Source organism: Capra hircus, chromosome 3, assembly GCF_001704415.2.
Source record: "Capra hircus breed San Clemente chromosome 3, ASM170441v1, whole genome shotgun sequence".
NCBI lineage: Eukaryota > Metazoa > Chordata > Mammalia > Artiodactyla > Bovidae > Capra > Capra hircus.
In genome coordinates, this window is record NC_030810.1 from 25,877,877 (window position 1) to 25,890,864 (window position 12,988).

General features: G+C 35.7%; 1 protein-coding gene across 2 annotated transcripts in view; it reads right to left on the minus strand.

Annotated features, from left to right (window-relative positions):
* EPS15 (epidermal growth factor receptor pathway substrate 15) overlaps positions 1 to 12,988 on the minus strand; it is a 146,193-nt gene that overhangs the window by 26,002 nt on the left and 107,203 nt on the right. For both annotated transcript variants that reach the window (XM_018044061.1, XM_005678437.3), the window contains exons 17-21: positions 12,740 to 12,856; positions 12,411 to 12,501; positions 8,683 to 8,718; positions 7,293 to 7,429; positions 2,832 to 2,901 (exon numbers count right to left, since the gene is read on the minus strand). In XM_018044061.1, the coding sequence (XP_017899550.1) occupies positions 2,832 to 2,901; positions 7,293 to 7,429; positions 8,683 to 8,718; positions 12,411 to 12,501; positions 12,740 to 12,856 (451 nt within the window). The remainder of the gene's footprint in view (positions 1 to 2,831; positions 2,902 to 7,292; positions 7,430 to 8,682; positions 8,719 to 12,410; positions 12,502 to 12,739; positions 12,857 to 12,988) is intronic.

Here is a 12,988-nt window from a genome sequence, read left to right on the forward strand (position 1 = left end):
CACTACAGGGGGTACCAGTGCAATCTTTGATCTGGGAAGTTCCACATGCTGCAAGGTGCAGCCTAAATAAATAAATAAAGGTATGACATACTTGGGGTGTGTTAAAAGGCAAAGACTCTTTTATAATGAAAAATTAAAAACAGATAAAAATAAAAAGCTAGTATAATGAACCCTCATGTATTTATTGCTTAGCTTTAGTATTTAGCAACTTTATTTCCTAAACACACTTGTTTATTCACTCCACAAGATTATTTTGACACAAACCCCAATTTAATCACTTCATCTCTAAATCTGACATAATGTATCTCTAAGATAAAGACTTGTTTAGTTTCTCTGGTTTTGGCCATGCTATGCAGCATGTGCAATCTTAGTTCCCTGACCAGGGATTGAACCTGTGCCCCTTGTAGTGGAAGTGCAGAGTCTTAATCACTGCACTGACAGGGAACTCTGCAGACTGTTTTATAAAAGACAAAACTAAAATAGCATTTTCATATCATCTTAAAAAATTTAAAAATTTCTTAATATCAATCTGTCCAAATTTCTTTCATCTCATAAATCTTTTTTTAGTTGATTTATTCAAATCAAGTACAAGCAAGATCTACAACTATTATTTATGTGATATGCTCCTTAAATTTGTTTTTACTTTTAAGTTCCTTCCCCCTTCTCTTTTTTTTTCCCCTATAATATTTTTGTTGGAGAAACATGGGAAATCCCAAGGGAGTTTTGCTAATATGGGAAGCCACTAATTTTTAAATTTAGGTCACGATCCATAAGAAACAATGCTGACTTTGAAACTGCCAAGGAACACTATCTTTTAGAAAGCAAAAAAACATTTTTATTGGTTTTACTGACATTTGCTAGAGTACATATTAAGCTCTTTAACATGAACAGAAAATGAGATAATAAATGATAAGAAAAGTGGAAAGTAATATACTAACACCATTGTTTTTATTGGTAGAACATAATAGGATATATTTAGGTTGGTGCAAAAGTAATTGTGGTTTAATATTGTTGAAATTTGCCATTTGATATTGGAATACATTCTTAAATAAATGTGATTATGTTATATATCATTTTGATGTACATTTCCTGTTTTATGCTTTTTGCTAATAAATTTTACTTGCTGTTTATTTTAGATGCGTTGCAGACTATGAAAATGATGTTAGGCAAAAAGCAAATTAGAGCAATCTTCATATTTAAGTTCAAAAATGGGTCAAAGCAGCAGAGATGACTCGCAAAATCAAGAATGCATTTGGCCCAGAAACTGCTAATGAACGTATAGTACACTGGTAGCTCAAGAAGTTTTGCAAAGGAGACAAGAGCCTTGAAGGTGACAAGAAAAGTGGCCAGCTATGAGAAGTTGACAACAACCAATTGACAGCAATCATTGAAGCTGATCATCTTACAACTACACAAGACACGGCCCAAGAACTCAACGTTGACCAGTCTACAGTCATTTGGGATTTGATGCAAACTGGAAAGGTGAAAAAGCTCAAGAAGCGAGTGCCTCAAGAACTGACCACAAATCAAAAAAAAATCATCACCTTTAAGTGTTGTCTTCTCTTATTCTATGCAACAATGAATCATTTCTCAACTTGATTGTGAGGTGTGATGAAAAGCGGATTTTTATACAACCAGCAACAAACAGGTCAGTGGTTGGACAGAGAAGCAGCTCCAAAGCACTTCCCAAAGCCAAACTTGCACCAAAAAAGGGTCATGGTCACTGTCTGGTGGTCTGCTGGTGGTCTGATCCACTACAGCTTTCTGAATCACAGCGGAACCATTACATCTGAGAAGTATGCCCAGTAAATCAATGAGATGAATGGAAAACTGCAACACTTACAGCTGGCATTGGTCAATAAAAGGACCCAATTCTTTTCTGAGACAACACCCAACCACAGGTCAAACAACCAACGCTTCAAAAATTGAACAAATTGGGCAATGAAGTTTTGGCTCATCTGCTATATTCACCTGACCTCTCACCAACTGACTAACACTTCTTCAAGTATCTCAACAACTTTTTACAGGGAAAATGCTTCCACAACCAACAGGATGCAGAAAATGTTTTCCAAGAGTCTGTCAAATCCTGAAACATGCATTTTTATGCTTCAGGAATAAAATTTATTTCTCATTGGCAAAAATGTGTTGATTTTAATAGCTTCTATTTTGATTAATACAGATGTGTTTGACCCCATTACTGTTGTTGTTCAGTTATTCATTTGTGTCTGACTCTTTGAGACCTCATGGACTGCAGCACACCAGGCTTCCCTGTCCTTCACCAGCTCCCAGCGCTTGCTCAAACTCATGTCTATTGAGTCAGTGATGCCATCCAACCACCTTGTCCTCTGCTGCCCCTTCTCCTCCTGCCTTCAATCTTCCCCAGCATCAGGGTCTTTTCCCACGGGTCAGCTCTTCGCATCAGGTGGCCAAAGTATTGGAGCTTCAGCTTCAGCTTTAGTCCTTCCAATGAATATTCAGGGTTGATTCCTTTAGGATTGACTGTTTTGATCTCCTTGGTGTCCAAAGGGCTCACAAGAGTCTTCCCTATCACCACAGTTCAAAAGCATTAATTCTTCAGCACTCAGCCTTCTTTAAGGTCCAACTCTCACATCCAAACATGACTCCTGGAAAAACCATAGCTTTGACCCTAGTTAAAATGATTTAAAATTCAGGGTCTGAAAGCACAATTACTTTTGTACCAATCTAATAACTATGCAATAATCTTAAAGCCATAAGCAAGTAAGTAGGAGAATATATTTGATGAAGACCAAAAAAAAAAGAAGTTGAAAGAAAGGGTGATGTTTACTGTTCAAAGAAAATTATTTCCTTACCTGAATCGCTTGCTGCAACAACAACTGTTCCACCAGGAGCAAAAGGATCATTGTGCTTTAATGTTTCTACCTAAACAAATTATACAAAGTCATGATTGAGAGAGGAAACTTTTCATTGCTGAAAGTTTATTGCCACACCAAAGAAAATATTCTTCACAAACTCTAAACTAATTAAGAAACACAAGGCATTAGGAACAAATGTTTACCCCTACTGATTTACAATCTTATTAAATTGAAATGATTCATATCATTTTCTAATCTTTTACTGTAAAACATAACATACATTCAGAAAAATGTATGGAACATTATGAACCATTTAATAAAAGGTATCAAGTGAACATCTATGAAACTGCCAACATCTCAAGTCTTCATGTGCCTGCTCTAATCACAATCCCATCCCTCCCCTCTGTAAAGATCATTATTACCCTGGCATTGGTATCCATTTCTTTCCTTCATAATTTTGCTACTTGTTTAGATGCACATTATTCTTTGACTTTCATTTTGAAATAATTGTAGATTTCTAGAATAGCTATAAAGACCTCTTATATTCCCTTCACCCAACTTCCTCTAACGTTTATGCGTGTGTGTTTGTATGCATGAGAGAGAGAGAATGCTTTCTATTAAAAAAAAAATTTAGCCACTTTTAATAATATGCCATATAAAAAATCTGGATCAAATGGTAAGTGTGAATGGCTACAAAGAGTGAGGACTTTGTAATGTTTTATAGAAGCTAGAGATTCTGACTACTGAACTATCTTCCTACTTCAGCTTGGTTTTAAATCATAGTCAAACAAAATGTATATCTAGGAAGGTAACAACTTTCTGGCATCAGGTACTTTTTAAGAGGCCGGCTTAAAGTCTTGGCATACAATTAGATAAAAGGGGAACAAAAAGAGTTTTGGAATATTTATCTCCTACTCTGACTCATGACTATCAATGTCATCTGTATTACACAATCTACTTCTAATCATCAAGAATTTAGGTATCACAACTGAACGTCAAAGGATATTACAGAGCTCAAGTAATACAGATGTATTTGACAAGAGAGAAACAATGCTCACTGAGACTTATAGTATATTCTCTTTTTATAAAATGGGATCCGTTAAAAAAAACTACTTGCAGAAAGAATAGTGATGTTTTTAGAACTGAAAATTTTAACTGACGGTTAACTTACATTTTTATAAAATGAACACACTAGCTTGTACTCTGATTATCTGCTAAATGAATAAACAGCAATAAAGGGGGGAAGAAAAAGCAAGCTGGTCTGTATAGCAAAGTAACTCTCCATGGTTCCTAATATGGTAGTTAAAATACCAATGTGAGACAAAGTCACTGACATGATAACACAAGTCACCAACTATTAATGCTTCTTCTCTCAACTGTGAGAGAAGGAAAAACTAACAGACCTGGTTTTAAACAGCTTGTAGATTTTATTTACCATCACAGAGAGAGAAATAGAAAAAGTAGGCCTATATGTGTGTCAGATTTAATTCTATTCCTTTATCATACACTGCGCATGAGTGCTAAGTTGCTTCAGTCATGTCTGACTCTGTGACCCCATGGACTGTAACCTGCCAGGTTCCTCTGTCTATGGGATTCTGCAGGCAGGGATACTGGAGTGGGTTGCCACTCCCTCCTCCAGGGGATCTTCCCGACCCAGGGATCGAACCTGGGTCTCTATGTCTCCTGCATTGGCAGGCAGGTTCTTTACCACTAGTGCCACATGGGAAGCCCACACACTGTGCACGTACCCTAAAAGGGCACTGTGACCGCAAGAGGAACAGGATGGACTGTGCAGCCCATGAAGGAGTAAGCACCCACAAAACTCTCTTTATATTATGTTCAGTTTGGTAATTAGGCAATCTAATATACGAAAGTAATTTGCATGACTAAAATTCAGATGGTGTGATTTTATAATTAATGTTCCAAATCCTCCTATAAGGTCACCTAACCTAAGCTATCACTGAAATTCTCTCTTTTCTACATCAGCCATCCATTCCCTCCTTTCACAGTATGACTTAACATGTAGCTACCATATGCTAGCTAGCTAGGATAGTAGAAAATGGCACTTGTTGTTTTGGCTTGTTTTTAAAAATTATGTCCCTCTGAGGAAAGAGACCATCCTTGAAGGAACAAAAATCTCTTGTGGGGAGAGATTCGTATCTTAAGGCATTAACAGAGGCCTGTTTGAAAAGAAGAAAGATGATCAAAAGCAAGGGCTTGTAGTTAGGAAAAAATGAGTCTGAATCTTAGACTACAGTGGTGAGGACCTTAGATTTTGGTGAGATAGAGTCTGAATTTAGTTCTGTCACTTACTAAGTTACTTACACATAATAACCTCTCATTTACTTTATCTTTAAAATGAGGATGATACATGAGCCTCATAGGATTATTGTGATGCTTAAATGAGGTAACACATGAAAAGAACTTAGCACCATGCCTGGCACATATAAGAAATTAGATAAATCTAACTATTATATTGCCAATTTGGTGTTTAGTTTACAGTTTTGAATGGAGAAATTAAGAGCTGTCAGCTAGGGCACTGCTGCTTTCAAAAACCGGGCAGAAAGGGGGAAAAGTAGAATGAATAATAGAAAAATTTCACCAGGGGAGAGGAAAAGAAACATGCTTATTTTTAAATTAGAAGAGTTGCTTTGGCCTCTTGCTTTTTAAACAATAAGAGTAGATAACAAGAGGCTAAAATAAGGTGAGAGGGAAAGAATTCAGGTTGTAGGCAATTTGAGAAGAATTTGGCAAATGGGTCCACACTACAAACTGAGTGTTGTAGGAAAACAAGAGTATCCAGTAGCCTGTGGAAACCACAAATATTCAGTCACAGTGGCATTTGCTTAGTTTTACAACAGTGGAAAACACCAGTTGCTGGCCAAGTAGTTCTTTACTGAATACAGTAAGGAAGCAATTCAGGAATACCAAAGTTTATTACCTTTAAAATAATCAACTATGCTTTTAAGGACGTTCTCTTAATCTAAGAGTATTAAAAGACAAAATTTCTGCTTCACATGTCTATCAAGCGACTGCTCCTTTCTAGATCTGGTTTACTTACAGGTGTGAAATATCCTGTCTCAAAAAATAAGTCTTCAAATAAAAACTTAAAAAAAAACAAACGAACAAGAAAAAAATTAAAAACCTTTCCAAAACCATTCATAATTATTGAAATTGGGCTATAGATACAGAGGTTAAAATACTTCATTATGTTACTCTATTCTGCATGTGTTTAAATATCCTAATATAAAGATTTTGTTTTCAAAGCCTTTGTTTACAAAGCCTCCAGACTTGGTTGTCTGACCTTAGTTAATTTTTCTGAGTTCCATTGTTCTTATTGTTAAAATAGGGACACCACCATCTACTTTGTAAGACTGACGTGAAGATTAGAAACTATGAATATAAAGCCCACAACAGTACGTGGATCATAGTGGGTGGTTTTTAAATAGTAATTGTTGTACTATGTATATTATCAAGAGAGCCTGACATTTAGTGGGAATTAACACATCTTTACAAGAATAACACTCTAGATGTGTCCACAAAATAACAGAAATGATTTTTTTTTAAGATCAATGCTGTTCCCTTTAAATTGATTTCATTATTTCAATAACGCATACCAAATATTTTCAAAAAGCTTTACTGGAGACTAGCTTATGGATTTTTAATCAATTATTTTTAAAATCCCCAATGGGATCATATTTTGTCCTTTGAAGGGTGGACTTAGTATTTGGATGACGAGTATTCTGTCAATTTCAGTGGGTGCTCACAGTGTGAAAGGCCAGTCTGAACCAAAAACTAGATAGGTTCGATGAGATTGAAATTTTTATATCGCCCATCAGAAGTAATCTGCAAGAGAATTCTTTCGTCACTGTGTATTTCAAGAAACTCACTTAACTCATCCATTTGTAGACAGAACAGAAAAGATCCACTGTATACTCATTTTCTTAAAGACAAAATATAGTAGGCCAGTAAGTCCTTTGCTTGTTATCTAAATGCCTTATATTGCCACATGGAAGGAACAGGATTTACAAGAAAGGTAAAGGTATGAGTCTCATTCCCAGGAGTTATGGCAGTTTGGCAAACAATTTTCTTGTCTAGAGTGAGTACCTACTGAATTATTTCTATCTTTCGGATTTGAAAGATGACTCAAATAGTGTATGATTTTACTACTGGTAAATTGCTTTTTTTCCTACATTTGTCTTTTTCCCTACCTCTTCTCTGACCATTAAACAGAAGTTAACGTATATTTACTGATCACTGAACCAAAGTACAGGCAGGGAATGTGTACTAAATTTTTTTAAGATATAGTTCCTACCCTCAAAAAATTTACTGTCTAACAATGATTAATGATTTTGTTATCTCACCAGACAATAAACTGTCTGCTCTTAAAAAAGAAAAAAAGAAACTCACTTAGAACATCTGCGGTCCATTTAACACATTTTTAACCCTCCTACTTACCGATGTATTACTGCTATCGCTGGCTGCACTGAAAGGGTCAGTACTTGAAGTGGCAAAAGGATCAGTAGAAGACTGCTTGAAGAAGCAGTCAGATGCAAATGGATCTGACCCTTTGAAAGGATCACCACCGAATGGATCTAAGAAAAAACAACACAAATATGAGAGGTTAAAAAATTATTACTCTAAATTTCCTGTCACCAATGACAACTGCCTTAATTAAAAGGCATTTTGAACTCCTGTAGAGTCTAACTCAGGTACTTTATGACTACTTATGTGGGTCATAAAAATGTATAGACAGTTATATCTAGTTAAGCAGTTTTAATTAACATTCTTTCCTACTTGTTCATTATTCATTCAAAGCAAGTCAATAACTCCAACACTTATTACACAATGTTGCATATACGCTACGTTTAAATAATTTTCTCTAACCTGGTGATTCTAATTTTGGGGGTGGGAAAAGGATCACAGTTTTCTTTGTGGTTTTGATAAAAGAGTTTTTCACCTAATAAACTGATTTTGTAAGTAAGAACATAATATCAAGTGATCCCATTTTTAAGACCCTTATTCTATGCTATTATAACTAAGAAGAAAGAAAAAAAGAACACATAGGAACGTTAAGTGAAAGCGTTAGTCGTTCAGTCATATCTGACTCTCTTCGACCCCATGGACTTCAGCCCATCAGGCTCCTCTGTCTGTGGGATTCTCCAGGCAAGAATACTGGAGTGGGTTGCCATTCCCTTCTCTACAAAGCTTCCTGACCTAGGGATTGAACCTGGGTCTGCTGCATTGCAGGCAGATTCTTTACCATCTGAGCCACCAGGGAAGCAAAGAAACAACAAAAATTTCTAAATCCATTTCTCTCTCTGGGCTCAATGATAACAGCCAACAGTTTGGAACAGGTTTGGGAAACATAACTAAACAGCACACCAGATTTGTGAAAATCCCAGAAAGAGTATTAAAAAGCCTGACACAGTAATTATTTAAGATCTGTAATAGGCTGTAATTGTAGAGGGGAAAAATGTCCTAAACCCTATAGTAATGTAGATCATTTTATTTATCTAATCCTTGGCTAATAAGAAAAAAACAGTGTATTAAAAGCATCAAAGAATCATTTGATGTATTAAAAGCATCAAAGTATAAGCACTAATGTTATTTTTTTATAAAGTATAGCTAACAGTTTACTAAGCAAATTCACAAGTATCTGTCACTTTTTCTCTGAAAATGCCAGGTACATACAACATCTTAGTGAAGCCTTAGGTCAATTTTAAAACTGAATAAAAAGGAAGTCCATTCCTAAAACAACCTAACTGTGATCTCTCATTCATAAATATAACATAAGCTTATAATTAAGAAGAATTAAAGCTAAGAAGGACTTCAATAAAACACTAACCAATTTTCCCAAAAGGATCATCCTTGAAAGGATCACCTGTGATAAAAGAAATATGCAGAAATCAAAATCACAGTATTTACTATTGTGGCACCATTACTTAAAGGATAACTTCAAAACAGAAGCAAAGTTTGTTTCATTAACTCTACCTCAAAGTAGGTAAGACAATGAATGCTGTCCACCTTTAGGAAATATTTAAAATACTAATAAGTATCACCATTTTAATAAGGGAAGAACATCAATACACCTCATAAAAGAGGCAAATTTGAATCAGAGCCAACTATACTTACCTCCTGACCACAAGGTCAGATTACATGGAGGGGAAAACACAGGCTTGAGGACAAGAATTTTACTAACAAAATGTCTACTTTTCACAGGAGTGCTGGATGAGTATTACCATCAACACTTCAGAGACAAAAATACCAGGCTTCACTGAAGTTAAGAAAAAAAAAGTGCTTAAAGAATTGAAGGGTCTAGAAATAAATCCTTACACATTTATCATCATTCGATTTTTGACAAGAGTGCTAAGACAATTCAATGGGGGAAAGAATAGTCTTTTCAACAAATGGTGCTAGGACAACTGGATATCCACCTGCAAGAGAATTAAGTTGGACCCCTATCTCACACCACGAGATCAAAAGCACAAGAGAAAACATAAATAAATAAATTAGACTCCATCAAAATTAAGACAACATTGAAGACAGGAATATAGTTGTAAATCATATGTTTGACAAGGGACTTATATTCAGAATATGTAAAGAATGCCTAAAATCAATAATTAAAAGACAAACAACCAATTTTAAAAAGGGCAAATGATTAGAATAAATATTTCTCCAAAGAAGATATGAGGATCCTGGAATGTGAAGTCAAGTGGGCCTTAGGAAGCATCACTACAAACAAAGCTAGTGGAGGTGATGGAATTCCAGTTAAGCTATTTCAAATCCTGAAAGATGATGCTGTGAAAGTGCTACACTCAATATGCCAGCAAATTTGGAAAACTCAGCAGTGGCCACAGGACTGGAAAAGGTCTGTTTTCATTCCAATCCCAAAGAAAGGCAATGCCAAAGAATACTCAAACTACCACACAATTGCACTCATCTCACACACTAGTAAAGTAATGCTTAACATTCTCCAAGCCAGGCTTCAGCAATACGTGAACCATGAACTTCCAGATGTTCAAGCTGGTTTTAGAAAAGCAGAGGAACCAGAGATCAAATTGCCAACGTTCGATGGATCATTTAAAAAGCAAGGAAGTTCCAGAAAAACATCTATTTCTGCTTTATTGACCATGCCAAAGCCTTTGACTATGTGGATCACAATAAACTGGAAAATTCTGAAAGAGATGGGAATACTAGACCACTTGACCTGCCTCTTGAGAAACCTATATGCAGGTCAGGAAGCAACAGTTAGAACTGGACATGGAACAACAGACTGGTTCCAAATAGGAAAAGGAGTATGTCAAGGCTGTATACTGTCACCCTGCTTATTTAACTTCTATGCAGAGTACATCATGAGAAACGCTAGGCTGGAAGAAGCACAAGCTGGAATCAAGATTGCCAGGAGAAATATCAATAACCTCAGATATGCAGATGACACCACCCTTATGGCAGACAGTGAAGAAGAACTAAAGAGCCTCTTGATGAAAGTGAAAGAGGAGAGTGAAAAAGTTGACTTAAAGTTCAACATGCAGAAAACTAAGATCATGGCATCTGGTCCTATCACTTCATGGGAAATAGATGGGGAAACTGGAAACAGTGGCTGACTTTATTTTTCTGGGCTCCAAAATCACTGCAGATAGTGATTGCAGCCATGAAATTAAAAGACGCTTACTCCTTGGAAGAAAAGTTATGACCAACCTAGACAGCATATTAAAAAGCAGAGACATCACTTTGCCAACAAGGCTATGGTTTTTCCAGTGGTCATGTATGGATGTGAGAGTTGGACTATAAAGAAAGCTGAGCGCTGAAGAACTGATGTTTTTGAACTGTGGTGTTGGAGAAGACTCTTGAGTCCCTTGGACTGCAAGGAGATCCAACCAGTCCATCCCAAAGGAGATCAGGCCTGGGTGTTCACTGGAAGGACTGATGTTGAAGCTGAAACTCCAATATTTTGGCCACCTGATGTGAAGAGCTGACTCATTTGAAAAGATCCTGATGCTGGGAAAGATTGAGTGCAGGAGGAGAAGGGGGCGACAGAGGATGAGATGGTTGTATGGCATTATCGACTCGATGGACATGGGTTTGGGTGGACTCCGGGAGTTGGTGATGGACAGGGAGGCCTGGCACGTGCAGTTCACGGGGTTGCAAAAAGTCGGATACAACTGAGCAACTGCACTGAATTGAATAACCACAGAGAAAGATGTTCAACAATACCAGTCATTAAGGAAATACAATTCAAATCGAAATAAGATACCACTTCACACTCACTACGATGGCTATAATCAAAAGGATAGAGAGGCACAAGTGTTGGCAAAGATATGGAGAAAGTGCAAGCCACATACACTACTGGTGGGAATATATATATATATAAAATGGTACAGACACTTTGGAAAACAGTTTGGCAGCTCTTCAAATGATTCAACAGAGTACTATGATCTGATATACCCCCTAGAGAAAAGTAAACATATATTCACACAAAAACTTGTACATGAGTGTTCACAACAGCATTATTCAAGACAGCCAAAAAGGTGGAAACTACCCAACAGTCCATCAACCAATGAATAAGTAAAATGTGGTACATCCATAACATAGTATTCATCAATAAAACAAAGAAATATTGAAACATACTAAAATATGAGTAATCCTTCAAAATGTTAGGCAAATAAATGATTCCAGACATAAAAAAGCATATATTGTATAATCCCGTAAGTATGCCCATCTATAGAGACAGAAAATAGATCAGTGGTTGGGCGAATTGAGGTTTAGGGGAACAGGCAATGACTTATAATGGGTATGCAGTTGCTCTATGGGGTAATAAAACTTGTTCCAAAACTAGATTTTAGTGAGAATTATACAACTATGAAAATGTACTCAAACCATTTAATTGTATACTTTAAATGCTCAATTTATATATCTTTTAACACTATATATATATGTGTGTGTGCGTGTGTGTATTAATAAAGAAGTTTTCTTAGTAGAGTTCTAATTTCTAAGCTCATTCTGGCCATGCCTCTGAGCAAATTATTCCATTTATGTTTCTTAGTTTCCCATCTTTAAAACTGGTAAAAAACAGACCTATCAGTTTCACAAGGTTAGTTTGGAAATAAATAAAAAGAAGTTTAACACAAGTGGTATTTAACATAGCTTATGATGACATCAGGTATTTTAATTTATTGAACTTATGATTCTTCAATAAGACTTTAGGTAGCTACGAACTACCACAGGCAGGGATTGGAGCTACTAACTACTATTGTTTTGGTCATTATAAAAGCATGGTGTTGGCACTTTTGGTAAATAATTGCTGGTTGACTTAAGACTGCCCAATCTCTTCTCTTTCTTTGGGTCTCTATTCTGAAGAAGAAACATACTCTTAATCAGGGGTTCCTAAGACATAATCAAATGCTTAGTTCCAGGATTTAGCTGCCTGGGGAGGACAAATACTAAAGTCTGACCATATAAAAACATCATTCTCTTTTCTACTTTTGCTGTAACAGGTAGGCTATCAAAACTGAAGCCCAAATTCCTATATGGTCCTTTTTGGTAAATTTGTAATGTAAATATAAGAATACTTACTGCCAACAAAAGGATCAGACTGGAAAAAATCCAAGTTTGAATCTGCAACTGGATTTGTCAGTGAACTTGTTTCTACATTAAATGGATCTTCCTAAAAATAATTTAAAAAAAAAAAAAAAAGGTTTTAGAAACCAAAAGTTTTAAAAGGTAACATCTTAAAATAAAATAGCATGTTTGAAAAATCAACTGATGGTGATATAACAAATATTTTTGTGGTCATAAAGTCCATTTAACACATTTTTCTCTTTCCTTAGCATTAAATAGTATATAACCCATATTGAGAAGAGAATGATAAGAACATTTACATATTAATATAGAATTATTTTTACCTCTTTTGAACGTCTGTCACTATTAAATTCAGGACAAACTTTTTCATTAACAGCTACAGTCATCTCTTCATTTTCATCAGTCACACAAGAAGGCAGTATTTCAGGACTACTTCTTGCCTACAAAATATTAATCCTTCAAAATATTAATTCTTCACAATATATTTTCTACTTAGAAGAAGAAACTGACAAAGAAGAGTCAAAAATTACTAGAAATTTTTAAAAGATAAGCAGAATACATTCATTGGATGA